Below are 20,341 nucleotides of genomic sequence, written 5' to 3'. Positions count from 1 at the left end.
TAAAGTGATCATGGCTCTATGCATTCCATACCCTCTTCGGTAATTTAAATAACCAGTTTTAAGTGGGCAAGTTTTATACCTTCCACGTCTAACCGTATATGGACTGCAACTTCTCTTGACACCATTTTAGCCTTAACACAAACCTCGCTTTCTCCCTTCATAAACTAACCCAGAACCCAGAACCCACGGCTTACCCGTTATAGTCACCCCTATTCCCAAATTTAAGCGTGCATCGTATGACTGAGGATGGCCATATTTTGGACAGGTAACATAAACATACGCATATTTCATCTCATATAGTTCCCAGCTAATTTCATTAACCACAATGGCTGCCCTGGCTTGTCACTTTATATTTAAGGCGGATTGGTTTTCTTCAAAATAAGGCGTTCTAGGCTCCCTTATCAGAAAGCGCTCTTCCCAGGGCAGATTCTGCCTCGTCTGAGGGCACTGCCGACACGTGTACGCGCACACTGCATGAGGCAAAGCACCAGCAACGCACATGCGCGCATCAGCTCAAGCCCGCTCATCCCCAACAATCTTCAATTCGCAGCCAATACGAAAGCTCCTCTTGCACCCGCCCATTTCAGGTGCAGCCACGCCTCCCCCGCATCGCCCTCGCGCGCAACCCGCTTCAGGCGAAAGGACGAACCCGCGCTTAAAGGGACCGCAGCGGGCGCGCGCGGGCGTGTGAGAGAGAGCAATAGAGTGCGCGAGACAGCGGGAAAAGAAAGAGACGGCACGAGACTGCGGCTGCGCAAGAGACTGCAGGAGGAAGACAGCGAGACAGGAGGGGAGTGACTGTAGCCCGTCTGGTGAGGTACATGGAGAAGTGGCACCCCAGGGAGCGACAGCTGGGGATCTGTAGAGTAGAGGGGCGCAATCTGGTTTGCAGAAATCAAGAGGTGGGGAAGGGGTAGACAGCCGAGGTACGGACAGACACGGGGCTGGAGGAACCAAGAGGAGAGACCTTCTGGGTTGGGGGAGGGGTATGAAGTGAAAGCCACCAGGGGTGGGGGAGGTGAGAAGCCACAGCGGGCATTAGATGGGGCAAGATAGGGGGAGGGTTGGTGCCCTGTATGTGGGTGATAGGAAGAGCAAGTGGAGGTGCTTAAAGGCGGGGTATAATGGCTGTAAGAGGGGTGGGGTTTGGGGTAAGTGAGGGGGTGTGGGTAGAAACAGTGGTTGGCCATGGGGAGTAAAGATCACAGGGGTATAAACACGAGAGGCCCAGTCAGTATACGGTAAAGAGAAGAGAGAGTGCAACACCTTATTAGCGAGGAGAATGGGGAGAGAGAGACAGTCGCTAAAAGAGAAAGGGACATCCGGTTTGGCATGTGCTGGTGGAAGGGAACTAAAAGAGGGTGATTTGTTGGAGGCAGGGGAAGGTGTCTTACTTAGAGGAAGTGTGTTTTTTTGTTTTGTTGGGGGGGTGGTGTTGGTGGTAAATGGATAGAAGAGGCACTAGTGCTTGCATGGTGCAGTCACATGGTACCCCCACCCTGGCAAAAATGCAAGATGACAAGGGCCAGTCAAAGGGATAGTTACCAACGGTGTACATGTGTGCATATGTGCTATTCATAAATATGTGAACATAACACTCCATGTGATAGATCACGCGTAGTTCAGTGTAATGAGCATTGCATCCAGCTATTAGACTGTGAAGAGAGTGGGCTTTATTCACTAAAAGGAGAACTGTCAGGTGAGTTTACCCGGGCAGTTTCTCTAGCAAGAAAGGTCACCCTGGCCCTGTACGATGAATAAGTCCATGGGTGAGGAGATGCTAGCTATATCGGTGAATAAACATACATTGCACAGGGCTGGCGCAAGGAGTTCCACGCAGGAGAAGCAACTGGAGTTGGCCTTTAATAATATGTAGTAAAGTCAAGGAGCCGAAACACAACTCTCCTGGCGACTCTACACTATGTGTGTGTGTGTGTGTGTGTGTGTGTGTATATAACACACATAAGCAATATTTGTTCTATATGGTGCCATCATAATCCGCAGCGCTGTACAATGGGAAATTAGGGTGTTTGATTCTGGCAAACAATGTACATTAAATGTAATCCAGCTAGTAATAATAGCAGATAACATTAATATAGGACACTGTTAACATGCAAAATAAAACTATATATCTGTTATACTCTTTTGTTAGGTGTACGCCCTCTCTCCCCTCCATGGAAACCAATTCATTCACCGACGGTTGTCATATGTCGTCCACTAATGATGACTCGCAAAGTGGAGACCTTCCAACACATAATAAGTCTGCACAATCTGATTGTACACCCCAGGACAGAAGCTCTACGGAGCCCATTAAGATGGAGTGGGAGGAAAACTCAGTTGATGGGCAAAAATATGATGATGATGATGATGATGATGCAGAACGTCTGGGACCTGAAGATGGCACAACAGAGGAACAGGACCATGTAGAAGATATGGGAAACTCTAACAACGTAAAAGAGGAATCCATGGGTTCTGTAGAAGAGAAGCATTCCCTAGAAACAAACTCCGTAACTGAGAATTCACCTGAAGATTTACCGGCTGGTCAGAAAACAAATGATGATGATGATGACGACGATGTAGAATTTGTAGATGCAACAGATTGTAAAACAGGTTTACATAGGAGCCTAGGCAGATCAAAGAGCTCCAAGTCAAAACGCGTGGAAGAAAATGGTGATCCCAGCCGGAAGATTGCTGAAAGTGTCGAAAAGCCAATTTGGATAGATGATGATAAAGCAGGAGAGCCTCCTGAGACGCAGGCTGACCCGCCACAAGCAAGCCAAACAGCACAGAGAAGGATGAGACTACGGCCTTCATTAAAGCCTCGTACTTCTTCGTCCCATGGCCTTGACCACGATTTGGCGCAAGAGAGAGAGACAGACCCAGTGGACAGTCCTTCCAACGCCACTGACACTGACCCTAAACCTTCAACAGGTGTGTGAAGCTTCTGAATACTATCTGTGCCGTTTGAAATCAGCACCCCGTGTTTTAGTTCAAACTAAGCATAATCAAGTTAATTTATTGACCTTTTGTGTCCTTTGTGAGACCAGACCTTAAGTGAGGAAGGAATAGATTCCATTTGTTTTTCATATGAGTGTTCTTGCGCTCTTTGGTTTGTCTGCTTTATGCCCCCAGATTGTGACAGATTGTGTTTTTAAGGGGTAATTTTTGCTTTTAAGAAATCTTTTATGGAGTAATTGTGTACTTTTTTTTCTTATGTAAATTGCACTGTAATGTAACTTATCTGATAGTTCCTGACGGTGTGGTTTAGCTGATCATTCTCCTTCCTGAATCGTGGAATTCAGGGGGTCTTACTCTATTGTGAATGTCGACTGATCAGGACAGTTTTCTTTCGGAAGCTGCCTGTACTTTGTCACCCTTTTGAGATAATAGTTTGGAATTGGGACTATTTTACCTCTGCATGGCTCCAATGTGTGCAGTGCTTCGTACGATATGGCAAATTTAGCATAACCATGTCTTTTTCTGTTCTAAACTGTTTTATAATTCTCTATTAAAATCACTTGTCATTTACTATTAATGGCTTAAGTTCGCAGACACAAAGTAGAAATGGATGGTGGCTTTAAGCTACTTGATTGTTTGGCATGGTGACAGATTTGGGGTAGGCATAGGTTTTGGTACACTTGATGTGAACCGTATATTTAAATTAATATATATATTAACCCCTTAAGGACAATGGGCTGTCCCTAAACCCATTGAAAACAATGCATTTTGAGCCCGTACATGTACGGGCTTTGTCATTAAGGGGTTAAAGTGGTATAAATATAAGGGCTGCTGTACCATTGGTATCTGGGTACTATACCTTATATCAAGGGCTTATACATTGAACCTTCTCTAACTGAATTGTTTGTTTCTGTGGATGTGCGCTCAAGCCCTGAGTATTCATGCATTCAGGATCTCCTGGCTCTCTGTCCAGAGATGTCTATTGGATAGGCTTGCATGTTTATAGCAACTAAAGGGTGCCAAACACTCCGCTTAACTAGTCACTGCTTCACTCAGTCACCAGAGAAACTACTACCTTACTTTAGGTCTCATGAATTTAACAGAGCAGATTTTACTTGTAATAAAATATTAATTCCTACCCATCCTTATGACAAATGATTGATGTCCCAATGCTAAAGGTTTGTATTGATTTATGGTAATCACAGAAACAAAAGGTAAGGAGTGCCCTACTCACATGAGCTTACGCTTCAGAGGTTTCTGCTAAACCCAGAGGCGAGTCAGCAAATGAATGAACATGGAGAACAAGTGCCCATGTATCTGGCACTAAATGTGATCACACGAGGAGGTAGAGAAAGTAGCTGGGCAGTGTTTAATCCTGAAATGCTCTTTAATTGCATGGAGAGAGGTAAAACCGTTTGCTTTTCCGCTTACATGAAGATTGAGCACGGTTTGCCCCCCCCCCTTTACCTGTTGAATTACTGTCCGGAGAGGAAGATTTCCTTCTCTGCTTTCAGGTGTGGCATCTCCCCTTTTCTAGTCAGTTGAGGTTTATTTACTAATGGGGGGGGGTCATCAGAATTGTGGGTTTAACGCAGTAACTTGACTCTTCATTGTGAAGGGCCAACAAGGCCCGTTTCTCTAGTAAGATGGTTTAAGCCGGCCCTTTATCATGCATTGTTCAATGGATGACGAAACTTAAGAAATCTGATTTAAATATGCGTGATACAGAGCCAGCCAAGTTCTCCCTGGACCGAAAACTTGCTGGGGTTAGACCTTTATAATGTATTGTGATGTCAAGGAGCTCAGACGAATTTCCCCTGTCAACTCCCCCTTTAGTGAATAAACCCAAGTGTAGGTTTAATGCAGTCTACAGCAAAATAAATGAACACCGACAAGATTGAGGCTCAAATGTAAAAATCGTTTTTATTCGGCTCCCTATTCCCAAAAGATCATTGAGTATAATTCAAATGTAACAGCCAGCCGAACAAGCTAAACTTGAGATTAGGAGAGAAGGTTTTCTCTCTTCCTTACACGCGCGCGCACACACACGCTTACACACACACTCTCACTCGCACAGTCTACCCATATTTTAACGTCTTAAGAATGTAACTTAATATGTAACAACATCTCGCCTTGTGTTGGAATTGGCTCTAAGAATGGAATTGTTTCCTCCCTTGCAGGTGATGACCATGATGACAAAGGGACTGTGTCGGATAAACCCGCAGCGGTAAGAGCTTCACAAAACTGCTGAGCCTTCGTGTTGCTCAACTGGTGCAGATTTTCTTTTTCTTGTACGTATTTTCATGTGTAGGGCAGGTAAATGCAGGACAACATAATCGTCTCCTGAGTCTATAGCAGATTAGCAGTGATACATGTGATGTCTGGTGAATATTCCGTGAGCTTTAAGACATTTGGGAAACAATCCAAGCACCAATAACAATTGTTTGTGTATTGAGTGTTTATTCTTTCCTTTTTACAACAGACAAATTTTTGTTCCGAAAGAAAATAATGCTGGAGAAATAAAATGGGGAAAAAAACCCCACTTCATTCTCTTGTGATAATATTGTCATGATCTTAATGGCTGATGGTATTCTTTCTCATTCAGGAGCAAAAACGGAGTGAACGAGCCCGCCGTTCTGAGGCTTTAAAGGCTGAGGGCTTAGCCTCGTCCGAGAGCAGTAAGTATATGCCAGTTTCTGATGCCCGTATCTCTCCAAGTAGAAACTTTCCTTGCAGTGGTCCTCTGTTTACCAACAGTAATATTCAGTGTAGCATATTCACAAGTAATGACTCTGTTTTACGACATTAACATCCTATTCTGGCCTCATTGAGGGTTTAAGGGTTACTATGAAATGATTTTAGGTATATGGAGCTTACCCACTACTATCCTACAGTGCAGATTTCAGATGAAGACTCTGATGCTATGGTGGACGACCCAAACGATGAGGATTTTGTACCTTTCCGTTCACGACGTCCAACGCGCATGTCTCTTCGTAACCCTATACCACCACGGCCACCAAAGCCATCGTACACCAAGATGACTTGTGCCAATTGTCGCACACCGTTGCAGAAGGGACAGACGGCGTATCAACGAAAGGGACTGCCTCAACTCTTCTGTTCCTCTTCTTGTCTTACCATTTTCTCCAAGAAGCCCCTCGGCAAAAAGATGTGTACCTTCTGTAAAAAGTAGGTGTCTTCTATGTGCTGCCAGGTTACATTATGATGATTGTTTCCTGTACTCCATTTCCTTACTTCATAGTATATACACTTGCAGTAGATGAAGAATCCCCAGCGTGTACTGATCATGTTAATACCTACCACCATTGCTTACAGAATATGCTTCCGTCTGTTTTGGATGCAGTTCTGTTCATGCTTTCCACACATTTCAGGGATATGCGTACCTCCAAAGATTCAGTGGTTGCCCAGACTGGTGCTGGAGGATCGTTCCAGGAATTCTGTTCTTCTGCCTGTCTCTCGCTTTTTGAGGCACAGCCAAGATCCAGTTCTCAGTCCTCTTCTGATGTCCCCGATATCATAAAGTGTAGCATCTGTCACAAAAGCGGCGAGGTGAGAATCCTACGACCTTGTTAATCGGAATTGCGTTTTAGTTTGTATGCTAAATTCACAGAATCCTGCTCCGTCAGTTACCTCTTGGGAAATATTGGTTGTCACAAAAGCTTTATGTAGGTCTGTGAGGGGACAGCCTAATGTCCCATACATCAAAACCAGGAAATAATGTATGTCAAAGTATTTGGCAAGAACTTTAGTATGTATTTATTATGCTAAAAAGCTGCAGTGGTCAAAGACCCCCCCTGAAACACCAATGCAGACTAGCACTGTAGATTGATGGCAGTGGGTATGTGCCCATGCGCAGCTGTGTTAAAGTGCATATGGTGGCTGAAGTGTCCCTTTGCTTGTTTCTACATAGATTATATTCTGTGGCGTATACAGTGTGAGTATACATGTCGGATTTATGCAATGCTGATTGTTTAAAGCAATGCCAACTGTTTGCTAAACCCATGTAACGAGAGGCCTAGAAGCTTAATACTGCACAGTCGATCCTCTGGGAGGGTTACTTTCTAGCTACTTGATATTGTTGTTATTGTCAGCTGGTGCTTTGTTTTAATTTTTCCTCTTTGGCCACCCAACTTCTAAAATTGTTCAAATGCACATAGATCTTGTATTAAATTATCAGAGGCCAGAAAGAGAGAGATCCATAAAGATCTGTTTTGGATGGATTTCAAAAAGCTAGATGCTAGGTAAGATTTAATGTGTTAATGTTGGTGTTCATCAGTTTCTGTCCAACCAAAGCTCTGAACTGGTTATTTTTTGGAGGGGCATTTGCACGACCCTTTCCAACTGTTTGCCTTGTCTTGGATAAGTAATGAGCATTGTCTGCTTTTTAACTTCTTATGGAAGGTGCTACATATAGCTCGTCTTTTTAATTGGGAGGTTTCATAAATTTTAGTGTTTAACTTTGCTATGCCGTGTTTCTTCTCCCAGATTCAGCATGAGGTCAGCAATGGAAGCGTGGTTCACAGACTGTGCAGCGATACGTGTTTCACTAAATTTCGAGCAACCAAAGGTCTAAAAACGAACTGCTGTGACAACTGTGGTATCTACATTTACAACAAAGGTTTGCCACTGGAATATCTGTTCCACGAGGGACAACAGAAACGCTTCTGTAATGCAGCCTGTCTGAGCAACTACAAGAAGGTAACTGATGTGGTTGTGCTAAGTAGATGTTGGTGGCAACTTTGAGCACCAAATAATGAGTACCATTGAGTACCACTGTATTTGCATACCTAATTGTGTTTGCATTGCAGAAAAACACAAAGGTTTATCCCTGTATGTATTGCAAGACTCTGTGTAAGAACTTTGAAATGCTTTCCAATGTGGACAAGAATGGCCGCATGGGACTCTTCTGCTCTATCTGCTGCATCACCTCACACAAGGTCAAACAGTCTGGACTAACAGGTGAGAATCCAGGGCCAGGTTCTGTCCCTCTGCTGCCCAAATTCACTGTAGCTATTGTTAGCTTTTTGTCCTTATATTTCTTTTGCTGCTCTGTGCAACTATTATTTGAAAATAACCAATAGTAGACCCAGGCAGCCTCCCGAAGCACTATTATTCCAATACCAAAGTTATACTGGACATCCTGCGCAGCCTTTAGCGCTGTTATGTTATATCCTGTTACAAAATGTGGTATTTCCATAGCATCAACCAAACAGGTCATTTATTAGACAGCGATACTGTTTAAGATGACTCGGTTCCCTAGAATATAAAAAGGCGGATTTCGATTTGAAATAACTGCTCTGGTTGGTTCCTTTCTAGATGGTAAGTACTGACCTGTCCAAAAGTGGAGAGCAGCTAAATATCCTGCCCTACAATGAATCCCTATTTGGAACAGTCTCTGATTTTAGCTTACATGGTCTGTTACAGAGAAAAATCTCTTTCAGCGTATATGTCAAACATGCATAAGCTTATGTCCTCTTGATATGGGACCCAAACAATTCCAAGATTGCACTTTTAAATAGCCTGATTCTTATGTAGCCTATATGTAGCCGAAACATTTTGCCCCATGTCCTTTTTTGGTTGTAGGTCCTGCTCGCCCGTGCAGTCTGTGCAGACGCAGCCTTTCTGAGCCAGCTTATTACAACAAAACAGAACGCGTTCTCTATCAGTTTTGCAGCCCCAGCTGCTGGACCACATTCCAAGTGAGTTAGATGCACCTGTGAAGTACTGCACAATGTTATACGTAACCTAGATCTTTCTCTTCCCCCGGGGTCCTTAATCCGGTGTCGTGTGTCTGTTTTCTGTAGAGTCTGCGAGATACCCTCCATCCCTTTGGGGACCTTGTCTGTCCTTTCCAGCCAAGGTTTCCCTTATGTAGGCAAGCTGGTGGCTACATGAGTGAAACAGTAAAAACTCTAGTTTGACTAGTGTTTCGCTTCTGTAGCCACTACTTGTATGCAGGCCCGGACTGGCCATCGGGCACACCTGGTGCTTGCCCGGTGGGCCAGGCCGGATTGACTTAGGGGCTGATGGAGCTGCAGCTCCAGGCCCCTACCTTAAAATAGGCCCAGTCAGGACCGGACTGACTGGGCCTATGCGGCCTCTACGGCCGCATTAACGCAGGGCATAAGGGGCACCTGCCCATAAGCCCGCCGCAACTGCCACCGTGTCCGCCACCCTAAGGGGCCGGGAAGCCCCCACCAGGGCCGACCTTACGGGTGTGCGGCCGCACAGGGTTTAAATTAAAACATCGGGGGGTTTTTTGTTGGTTTTTTTTTTTATTTTTTTTTACTTTATTTAACATCCTCCATGTTAAATAAAGTTTTTGTTAACTTTATTTAACATGGAGGATGTTAAAAATATAACCCCCAATGTTTTAATTTAAGCCCTGTGCGGCCGCAGACCCCTAAGGCCGGCCCTGGCTTCCCGGCCCCTTAGAGTGGCGGACCCGGTCGCAGTTGCGGCGGGCTTAAGGGGTCCTGACTGGGCTTATTTTTAAGGTAGGGGCCTGGAGCTGCAGCTTCATCAGCCCCTAAGTCAATCCGGCCCTGCCGCGAGCCCGGTCGCAGTTTCTGCTTGCTCCGGCAACAAGGTAAGTAGGGTGAGGGAGGGGGGTGCAGTGAGAAGGGGCAGAGGGAGGTTAGATAGTGAGAAATGGGGAGAGGGGATAGATAGTGAGAGGGGGTACATAGTGAGAAGGGGCAGATAAGATGGGGAGAGGGGTGAATGCGTATGAGAATGAATGAATAAATGTGTGGATGAATTGTGTGAATGCGTATGACAATAAATGAATTCATGTGTGGATGAATTGCTTGAATGATTTGTGAGACTGCATTAATGAATGTGTTAATGGTTTGTGTGAATGAGTGAGTAAATGTAAAGATGGTACATGAAGGGTGGGCTTTAACAATAAATAAATAAATAAAAATGGCTTGCTCAGGCTTAAATGCCCAGGCCTGCTTGTATGCCATAGCAGAGACACGAAAAGGTGCGTTTTGTAGCTGTGCCTAGCAGAACCAAATAATTTGTTATACCACGAAAATGCTATAGAAGAAAGCTTTAGCAGAAACTGAGGGTTTGCTCTAAATTCTAGAGACATACACTGGCAATAATTAAATAAATTTTATTTTGAAAAAAAAAACCTTATTGAAATCCCTTAAACCTAGTTTAATGCACTGAACATTCTAAATGGCATACAATAAGCATCATTCCTACTCTTTCCTATCATTTATAGTTTTTTAGATGTCACTGAAGAGCAGCCGTATTGACATCTTGTTGGTTTAGAATTGTCCTTTATGTGTCATTTCAGCGCACCAGTCCGGAGGGTGGAATCCACTTGAACTGTCATTACTGCCACAATTTATTCACAGGAAAGCCAGAGATCTTGGACTGGCAGGTGAGAGGACTCACTTCTGAACACTTTGTTCAAATGCACTACTTGCTACCTCAAAGCATCAAATAATTTTCTAATTTCTATGCATCTGCCTCTAGGACCATGTGTATCAGTTCTGCTGCAAGGATTGCTGTGAGGATTACAAGCGTCTACATGGAGTGGTGTCTCAGTGTGAATACTGCAAACAGGAAAAGCTTCTTCATGAAAAGATCCGTTTCTCTGGGGTGGAAAAAAATTTCTGTAGTGAAGGTAACATCATTTTTTAAATCTAAAATAGGGAAGGGATACCGTGGGAGAGAACGGGTAATGGAGGGTAGCTTGGATCTCTCTCTAGGGGTATGGTTTATGTTGGTGGGTGGTGTGTAGTTTTGGAGTGCACACAATGACCGTTCTGCCTTCGTTGTTGGATAGGCTGTGTGCTGCTGTACAAGCAGGACTTTACAAAGAATCTGGGTCTATGCTGCATCACCTGCACATACTGTTCCCAGACCTGTCAACGAGCAGTCACTGAGGAGCTAGACGGAAGCACGTGGGACTTCTGCAGCGAGGAATGCAAAAGCAAATACCTACTTTGGTACTTTAAGGTATTGCTCAAGACGGATGTGAAAAAGAAACTAGTATTGACCAAATGACTGAAAGTTTTAAATAAGTGGTAAATGTGTTAATGGACAGAAGGGCATATTCTGAGCTTCCAGCTGAAAAAATTGTCCCTCCAAGAGTGAAGCATGGTTTAAAAAACGCTTTTGGAAATGTTTAGGGTTCTAGTGATGCATGTTGTTCATTCCAATACAAGAACTGTCTTCTCACATGCGTTTGGGTGCTTAATTCTTGTAGCTTTTTCTGTAGGCTGTGGGGTTTAATCATTGAGCAGTGAGTTTTATTTTTTTGCCATGAAATAAAAACTCAGCTTCCCAGAAACATTGCATTTTCCTTTCAGAGGAATCTACTGGTATTGGCCTTCCATAAAGCTTTTTATTTCACTCGTTGTTTAGTAAATAAGCCCCTTTTTATTTTACCGTTAACTCTCCTTGTGTTGCCCTCTCCTTAGGCAGCAAGGTGTCATGCCTGCAAGCGTCAGGGGAAGTTGGTGGAAACGATTCATTGGCGTGGGGAAATTAAACATTTCTGCAACCAACAATGTTTGTTAAGATTCTACAATCAACAAAACCAACCCAACCTAGACACTCAGAAAGGACCCGAAAGCCTTTTGCACAGCAAGAAAGGTTTGTGAGACAGGGAATGTTAAAGAACAGCATGGCTTGACTGTATTTTAATTAGGTGCATTAACTAGGCCAAGAGTTTGCAGCAGAGTTAAATATTTCACCTCCTTTACTATAAAATGTTTTTGAATCTGTGTTGTAACTATCCAATGTACAGCTTCAGTTAAGTTATTTTGGAAGAGAAGCTCATTGAAATGTTGAATTGTGAAACTCCATACTCTTTTGCAGAGTTGTCATGCCAAATAATGCTGGGATTTAGAGTTTCCTTCTATTCACTCACTTTTTTTTTTTAATGAAACCGAATGAAGATATATATATCTTCATAATCTATTTTATATATTAGTACTCTAAGTATAAACAGTGCTTTATCAACCTTTATGGGTATGTCATCTCTTGTAATACATGATTCTCTCTGACTGATATATATATATATTTATTATACACAATGTATGTTGACTATTAATTTGTGCCAGTTCACCAAAACATTTTATATTCAATCGTATTTCACAATATTAATAAAAACAAATGAGGTACTTGCCATGAAATGACATTTGAACTTCCATGACACTTTTGGATATGCTTTCCATTTCAGATGTGTGTTTCATTTAATAGAATGGTGTTGTTTATTTCATCTAATAGGCCTGCATTTTTTTGAGGGTAAAACATACTATTTTATTGCCCCTTCCAGGTCAAAATGCAGGATCCAAAACTCCAGCAAATACTCAAGTTAAAGCGGAGACTAACTCGGTGAGAAATTGGGCAGATACGTTTGGAAAGAGGTGGTGGTGTTTAGAGGGAGGAAAGGTTGACGAAATGAACACAGAATTATGGTTATTTCACTACTGGTGGGAGTTGGGGTAATGGCAAAGATAGGAATCACAGAACAAGCTCTTTCACAGAACACTGTAGAGAACCAGAAGCTTTCTGTCATGGTGTTTATTGCAGACCGTTAGTTTAGTCAACCATGAGTGTTTGGATGCCTGTTACACATGTTGCCGAACAGATTGTCCATACTTGCACCTAAAACTAACACTCCAGTCGTCTCTACTGTTTGTGTTCATGTCCCAGAATGCCTTACGAAGAACTACAGAGAAAGGTGACTCTAAACATGGTGGAAGCATGCAGCCTGTTGCGGGGGATCAGGAGATGTCAAGGCCTGCTGAAGCAGGAGAGGACAGAGATAGATTGGTAGGGACACAGATGTAATCATGGAGAGTGGGTGGACGTAGTGGGAACTGAAAAGGTGGCTTTGGTTGCAGCTTCAATAAAGGGCCATCAATTCAGCAATAAAAAAAAAAATTCCAAGCGCTACTGGGGCAGCAGCTGAATTTGTGCTCAATTGCTCGTGTGTGTATACATATATCGGTACTTACAATGGGATTATGTTCTGATGAGCCCATTATAAGTTAAATTCACATATCAATACATGTAATGTACCTGTATCATCCTTTGGTAATCAAGTCAATGTACTGAGTGTGCATCGCCATCACACAGTTAAATAATATAAATATTGTAAGTCGAACCATTGTTAAAGTATGGAAGAGAAAATATTTTATTTTGGTGAATAAAAATCCAGCTACTTTCTTATATTCAGCTTGGCAAAAAATCAAACTTATATCACATGCGCATTTAAATGGCAGCAACTTTATTCTGGTTTTATAAAACTAAAAAACTTGCTGAATCAAAAACACTGTGCTTTCATTCACCAATACATAAAACATGTTTTGAAGTATATATAACGTGTATTTTGAATTTTAGGTGGAACTTGCATTTTGAAGTACCTATTTGTGTGGGCAATTTAGACTTTTGACCATTAGTGGGTCTTTCTCGCTTTCGAAAGGATAGCACTTGTAGGTCTCTACAGATGATTCCCCCCTCAAAACAGGGGCTGCTTATAAAGTTAATGTTTTTATTTCTTCACAGAAAGGTATATCTAGAGCACCAAGTGCGTATATTTAGAAGAATCCGGCTACTGATTTATTTATTTTTTTGCCACCTAGGGTTCGCCAAAAACTCGTACAGCACAAGTCCCTCCTGCCCCTCCTCCCCCACAAAGCCCATCTGCTCCCCGCAAGAATAAAGCTGCGATGTGCAAACCCCTAATGCAGAATCGAGGAATATCTTGCCGAGTGGAGACTAAAAGCAAGGATTGTCAGACAGGTTAGACATGGTTGGCTTTCTTTTAGAAAATTTACATCTTACGGATAAGTTCCTAACTTGTGCTGTAAGTAGGGGCTGGTCTGCAGTTTGGTCCATTTAATTTCTTTTTTTTTTTTTTTTTTTTCTTTCTACCACAGAAGAAGATTGGAAGCCACAAGTGCTAGTGCTGCCAATCCCAGTACCCATATTTGTGCCAGTGCCCATGAACTTGTACTCTCAGAAAGTGCCTGTACCCTGCACCATGCCATTTCCCGTGAGTTATATTTTTACAGCCTAATAATGAACGCCTTCCTTCATGGTTGTCTTTTACATCCTTTACCTGTTTTAATTTTTACATTTTCTTTTCTTTGTTTAGCCTAAATTAATTTCCCAAACATCCCTTTTTTCTATACTTATTTACCTGCCATCTTTTATGTTCTCTTGTCTACATCTCCTTTGATATTCTATATTTTATTATTTCGCAACCCTGCATATTTCCAGGTTCCTGTTCCCATGCTACTGCCAACTACCTTGGAGAACACGGATAAAATAGTGGAAACCATTGAGGAACTAAAAGTAAAGATACCATCCAACCCACTAGAGGCAGATATTCTAGCCATGGCTGAGATGATTGCTGAGGCTGAGGAGTTGGATAAAGCTTCAGACCTATGTGGTAAGAGACTTTGGATTTAAGAGCTATGTTTTAAGGACAGGGCCTAAAAATGTTGGAACATGGAATGTACCTTGTAGATGCAAAGTGATGGGGAGCTTCATCTATATATTTATATGTATATTTTTTACGTATAATACCGACGTTTTGTCCTCTTAGCAATGATTCAACCCCAGGTTTGATAAACATTGTCTCAGGGGGGTCTGATTGCGTTAGTCATTATGTGTGACGTGAAATCTTCTGTGAGCCCCCAAGTGGTAACTGGCCTGAGAGAATCGCCTTCAAACCACATGGTTATTTCATAATCATTTCAGCTAATTTATGTCTTGAGAGAGCCCTGTCTTGTCTTTCTAAATATTTCAATCTCTGTAGTTGGTTTTCGACAATGAACTACCAATTAGTAGAATTCCCCTTTATTATTTTTCAGCAGAGCTTGCCAGTGATCAGAGTGCCGAGGGCCTACTGGAAGAATGTGATCTCTTTGGGCCAACAAGAGATGATGTCTTAGCTATGGCTGTGAAAATGGCAAATGTGCTAGAAGAGCCAGGGCAAGACTTGGAGGCAGATTTCCCTAAACGTAAGTTCAATGCCATGTTTATCATTGAGTCTGATTGTATGTTTGCCTAACTGTTCTTTTGATGTGGCTCATATTCCTTCCATTGTCTATGCCGTATCCCTCATGTAGACCCTATGGATATCAATCAGAGTGTGGATTTTCTGTTTGACTGTGGTCTGGTGGGGACAGAAGATGTATCTGAACAGGATTCCTCCCGTGTCCTGAGAAAAGTAAGGAAAATGCTTTCACGAAGAAGAAGAGTACTACATTAGCATCATTACTGGTTGCTCACATGTTATGTTTTCATCCTTACCAGGGCCCTAAGCGAGTTCTTGTTTCCGAAAGAGAGAGCTGCTCCAGAGACTCTCTAAGCAGCCAGAGGAGTAGCACCACCCTTAGCTTCACATATGGGGTCAACGCGTGGAAATCATGGGTGCAGAAAAAGTACGAAGGGGGTGAACCAAGCAAGGGTGACGAAATACGATTTGGGCGTAAGTACTGAATATAAAGGAATGATAAAGTATGATACCGTATTGATGATATTTCATTGATGTTTTATTGTTCTTAAACCTTTCTCGCTTCCTATCCATATTTTAAAGTAATTTTTCGTTTCGTTTCAGCTAAGCCTATGCGTATAAAAGAGGACATCTTGGCTTGCACGGCTGCCGAGTTAAACTATGGTTTAGCACAGTTTGTGAAGGAAATTAGGAGACCAAATGGGGAAAGATATGAGCCAGATAGCATTTACTACTTGTGTCTGGGCATCCAGCAGGTGAGGTACTTGGCAGTTAATGGTGTAAATTTTTCTTGTCATACCTCCCTCCCTTTCTCTTATTCTTTGAACTTCAGAATTTCTTGCAATGAAGAGTACATGAGCCTGCTTTACTGTACAGTAAAAATCAGTAACTGATCACCTTGTGTTGTGGTTTGCCACAGTATCTCCTGGAAAATAATCGAATGGTAAACATCTTCACTGATCTGTACTACCTGACGTTCGTTCAAGAGCTGAATAAAATATTGACAGCTTGGCATCGGAACCTGACACCAAACAGTAAGAAATGGGGATGGTGTGGGCATCTAATAACATGGAAGACTTTACTAGTCCCTGTTGTATTACAGAGCTGAAAGTTTGGATTGCTGATGCTGGTAAGGTCGTAATGTTGTTGGTTTTGTGAAGGTTTATGGGGTCTCTTTGTGATTTGTACTCTCTGGCAGGGCTGATATACTCGCGTGTAGAAGAAGAACATCTCTGGGATTGTAAGCAGCTGGGTGTCTACTCTCCCTTTGTACTGTTGAACACACTTATGTTTTTCAATACCAAGTTCTTTGGGCTGCGGACAGCAGAGGAGCACATGCAATTGTCATTCGCCAATGTTGTCAGACATTCTCGCAAGTGCACTACAAACAGAGGAACAGTGAAAATGGTTAGCGTCCGATACAGTCCTCCAGCACGACAGAAAAAGGGCAGAGGTATGTCTTGGTAAATGTCTGCTCAGTCCCTTGTACGTAAGGACTGGATCCTCCTGTCTTATGCCCCCCGTTTAACCCCCCCCCCAACTTACCGGTGCTTCTCACTCCCTGGTGTCTAGTCGGGGCAACGGGTAGATGTCTATGCGATTCCCGGAGGCAACTTCTGCTGCAGCCGGAAGGAGGTGCCTATTAGCGGGGGTTGTCTGCGTCCATCGCGCAGACCTTCCCCGGCTGTCAGAGAGGAGTGTACCCTGCAGCGCTGCAGGGAATTCTCTCTGACAGCCAGAGGGTGTATGCATAACTGGGGGGCAGGTTGGAAAATAAAAGGAAATAAAAATAAAAAATATATATATTTTTTTAATAATAGCTTTTATTAAAAAAAATAGTTTACATGAATTAACATTTACTAGTAAAACTTTTTTCCTATAGGGTCGTCTTATATTCAGGCTTTTTCTTTTTTCCCTAAATTAATATTCAGATTTTGGGGGGTCGTCTTATAATCGAGCAAATACGGTACATTCCCTACACACTATGGAAACGTGAGGGTTTTCGTCCCTCTTAATCAATTGGGAAGCAAAAAATTTAAAACCACAACATATCTTGCCAACTGTCCTTAAGTATAAGGTATAATAAATCTATATGCCATGATTTTCTTTTGAGGGATAATAAAACTTTTGTATTCCTTACCCCAAGAAAATACTACGAAACGGAAGCGTGAGGAAGAGCTGCCACCACCAATGGAGCAGCATGAAAACAAGATGAACCCTTTACGGTGTCCTGTCAAGTTCTATGAGTTTTATCTATCAAAATGGTAGGACAATCTTAAGACCTGGTCTATACAACTTTATGAGAATGTATTCCTTGGTTGATATCTGATACATATTATATACGCACATAATCCCATTTGTGTAGTGCAGCCGTTCAGTGTATTCTGGAAATAATCAGAAACCTTAAACAGGCATTCATGGAACAATGACAGTTGTGTATGAAATGGCCCCAATCTAGAAATTTTGCTAGCTTACATTGCTGACAACTGCCACAGGACAAACATGTAGTTTGGGACACCCACGATCAATTCCCATTTAGCCCAAGTAAACAGGGAGAACAAAATAACTCAGATAAGGTCAGATAAGTTAGCTTAGCATTGTTTTGCATTCCACCTTCTTTTAAACTTTTACATCGAATCGACGTGAAGGGCAGGCAGAAACCTGTTAAGAATATTTAAAGCAAATTAATGTTTTGTGTATAATAAGTATAGTTTGTAGTTGGCTAAAAATCTTACAGTGCTGCCAATTTTTTTGCTACCGACTAATTTGTCTATGAAAGCCCAGCTTTTCTGCGTATTTATGTATTTCTCTCTCCACCAGCCCTGAAAACCTTCGCAACCGTGCGGATGTGTTCTACCTACAGCCCGAACGCTCGTGTGTCGCCGAATCCCCTCTATGGTACTCTGTTATACCCATGGACAAAAGCACGCTTCAAAGTATGCTGAGCCGTATCCTGGCCGTGAGGGAGGTATATGAAGATCAAGCAGCGGCTAGTGCTGGCGAGGACACGGACTGACGGGTGGAGAGTGGGCTACCAGGGGAGAATGAAATTCTTTAAATCTTCCTTACCTTTCCACCATCAAGTGACTTGGTTTGAGACCTCATAAACTTACAGATGGATAGTTGGGAGCATGTACTGGTGTGGACCTGTATAACAAAGGCTCAGCCTCTGCAGACATTGGGACTCTGTCCCTTCTTTGCTGCCTGGAAACGATGTATTACAGAGCATCTTACCACCTTACCCTTTTTCTTCTCCATTGGTGTAGTAGAGGAAGGGCACAATACAGGTGTCCTTTAGTGTCCTTGTCTTTTAGACATGTAAACACAACTTGAATGTGGCAATGTCCCTCTCGAGCCAGCCGTTGTACTGATTTGAGTCAAGGTACCATCCTGTGCTATAACCGTGCACATTCACACTGTTCCCAGCTGCTTCCATGTGATGTCAGCTACTCCTTCATTTCCCAGCTTGTGTGATGTCACCATGCACTTGGTGACATTATACTTGCCTTTCACGTTTGGTCTTTATTCATGCTTTTGTTTCATGTATGCAAACTTTCTGGATAACCAAATTTTCTTTATCCCCCCACATGGCCTTTGCTGCTGGTGTGAGTTATTCACATATTTGTTGCTTGATAATATCACAAGATTTTTGCACTTCCTGCACTAATATAACTTGTCATTTGATCCGGGCACCGGCCAGCAGGTGTCCCTGTATCCTTACACATTTTCAGAAGGTAATCTCCCTATAGAGAAGAACAAGGCTGCTACTGCTGAATGCTCCCTCCTTGACTATGGTCAGGAGCTGCAATCCTTGCTTATGTGGCCTTGTGTTCTTGGAATTGAAATTCTCGGTCCAAGCTCATTTTAACTCCTAACAGTAAGATATCCCTGGTCAGGTCTGATGATTAGGCCTCTCAGTGGAAGATGCTTTTTTTTATTATTTTTTTTTTATACCTATTCTTTGGTTCTTCTGCTGTCCAAGCATGTATATACTGTTTTTATGCGTGTGCTCTTCGCGTCTGCCTCATGTTCACACTTATTGTGTGCCAGATCCTGGCAGAGCCATGTGTGAGGTTACTTTAATTAATTGAAAATAAAACAAAAAAACTTTTAAGTCCTTGATTAGTGTCTGGCAGACCTCTGCATGACACAGGTTATATGCTGTAAATGTTGCGACCTATAAACTATTTTTGATAGTGTATCCTGTTGTCTAAAAACAGCTTTCTGCCATTCTCTGTGTGCACTTAACCACTGACATTTGTTCAATGTGTAACTGTCCCGCAAGACAGTCCTTAGGGGACCTTTACAGGTTCTTCAAGCTCTCTGCTTAACGCATTGCTGTGTTAAGAAAACTGTTCAATGCCTGATTATTCCCCCTCCGGGACTTTGCAATCCTTGAATGCAGAACAACTGCTGTCACAACACATATTTCTCCCAGAATAATCTGTAGGACCAGCAGTGTATCACCACTGCCCTCTTAACAGACAGAAATAAACTGCCCATAGACCACAGCAGTGTGGTTGACTGGAAGTGTAAACGGTCTGATTGCTTTGGACAGGTCAGGAAAAGGTTTTAGGTTTCCTTATCTGACAGTCGGGTTAGTTCAGAATTTCATATCTGATGTCATAAGAGGTTATCATTACATTTCCTGCTAGGTAATCACAAATTGAGCATCACAATTTAATTATTTACTGCTTAATCTCGTGCACTGCCTTTCACACATAACCTCTCCCATTCACACCCAACAAACACTGCATGGGTGAGAGCAGTGCTGTGATCTCAAATCACTCCCTTAGCTGGGAAGAAACTGGACAATACGCAAGAACACTGCCCACCGCTGCCCACTACAAGCCATTCCATTTATCTCGCAGAGGAACCTCGGGTTCACCAATGTTACAGTGCAATACACGTAATAAATCTATCTGCTAAACGCAGCATTAGAGGTCTGAGAGTAGCCGTTTAACTACCTGCAGTAAGATTTGTATGTTTTGTTGTTTTTGTGTTTTTTTTTATTTTTATTTTAGGAGCAGCTGGTTGAACAAGCATAATAAGACTGAGAGGAATGTTGGTTCAAGTAAAGATAGGGTTTCCACCACTCAAGCAGCCTCTATGTCTCAAAGATTTACACTACTTGGAGAGGAAACAAAAAGTAGAAGCTTAAGGGTAGCTGTAATACTTTTAATGACGTTAAAAGATCTGTTGGTTACAGGTCCATTTTAATATTTGTCATAGTAAGGAACTTACATTTGGAGATCTTGGTACAATGTGCATGATTAAGAGGCTACAAACCAATCGGAATCAAGCACAATTGTGGCCGTACTAACTACGGCGTAAATGCTGTAAAGTACAGCGATCACTACCAGTCCGTTTCTC

The 20,341-nt window shown here is 42.5% G+C and overlaps 1 protein-coding gene across 3 annotated transcripts; it reads left to right on the top strand.

Moving 5' to 3' along the window:
• Positions 1–590: 590 nt before the first annotated feature.
• Positions 591–19,090, top strand: ZMYM3 (zinc finger MYM-type containing 3). 3 transcript variants are annotated; one of them, XM_053473714.1, is made up of 26 exons: positions 591–812; positions 2,153–2,931; positions 5,139–5,185; positions 5,564–5,636; positions 5,853–6,144; positions 6,348–6,525; positions 7,462–7,674; positions 7,785–7,935; positions 8,560–8,675; positions 10,283–10,369; positions 10,465–10,615; positions 10,778–10,950; positions 11,415–11,589; positions 12,275–12,333; positions 12,655–12,774; positions 13,587–13,746; positions 13,884–13,999; positions 14,227–14,398; positions 14,823–14,972; positions 15,081–15,181; positions 15,268–15,442; positions 15,572–15,723; positions 15,888–16,002; positions 16,167–16,421; positions 17,115–17,232; positions 17,789–19,090. In XM_053473714.1, the coding sequence occupies exons 2-26, from the start codon at positions 2,175–2,177 to the stop codon at positions 17,982–17,984; spliced, it is 4,302 nt and encodes a 1,433-aa protein (XP_053329689.1). In that variant the 5' UTR covers positions 591–812; positions 2,153–2,174; the 3' UTR covers positions 17,985–19,090. The 3 variants fall into 3 exon arrangements, with proteins under 3 accessions (XP_053329689.1, XP_053329688.1, XP_053329690.1); XM_053473713.1 differs by having other exon boundaries at positions 591–817; XM_053473715.1 differs by lacking the exon at positions 12,655–12,774 and having other exon boundaries at positions 591–817.
• Positions 19,091–20,341: the final 1,251 nt, after the last annotated feature.

This window comes from Spea bombifrons, chromosome 8, assembly GCF_027358695.1.
Source record: "Spea bombifrons isolate aSpeBom1 chromosome 8, aSpeBom1.2.pri, whole genome shotgun sequence".
NCBI lineage: Eukaryota > Metazoa > Chordata > Amphibia > Anura > Pelobatidae > Spea > Spea bombifrons.
Note: the sequence above shows the minus strand (reverse complement) of the source record. Positions and strands in the feature narration are given on the sequence as shown.

What these genes read in the sequence shown, in the direction of transcription:
- ZMYM3 (XM_053473714.1), top strand. Translation starts at nt 2,175, where the DNA reads ATGGAAACCAATTCATTCACCGACGGTTGTCATATGTCGTCCACTAAT. An exon ending in CAAACAGTCTGGACTAACAG is followed by an intron (nt 7,936 to 8,559) that starts GTGAGAATCCAG and finishes TTTTGGTTGTAG; the next exon opens with GTCCTGCTCGCCCGTGCAGT. An exon ending in CCTCCCGTGTCCTGAGAAAA is followed by an intron (nt 15,182 to 15,267) that starts GTAAGGAAAATG and finishes CATCCTTACCAG; the next exon opens with GGCCCTAAGCGAGTTCTTGT.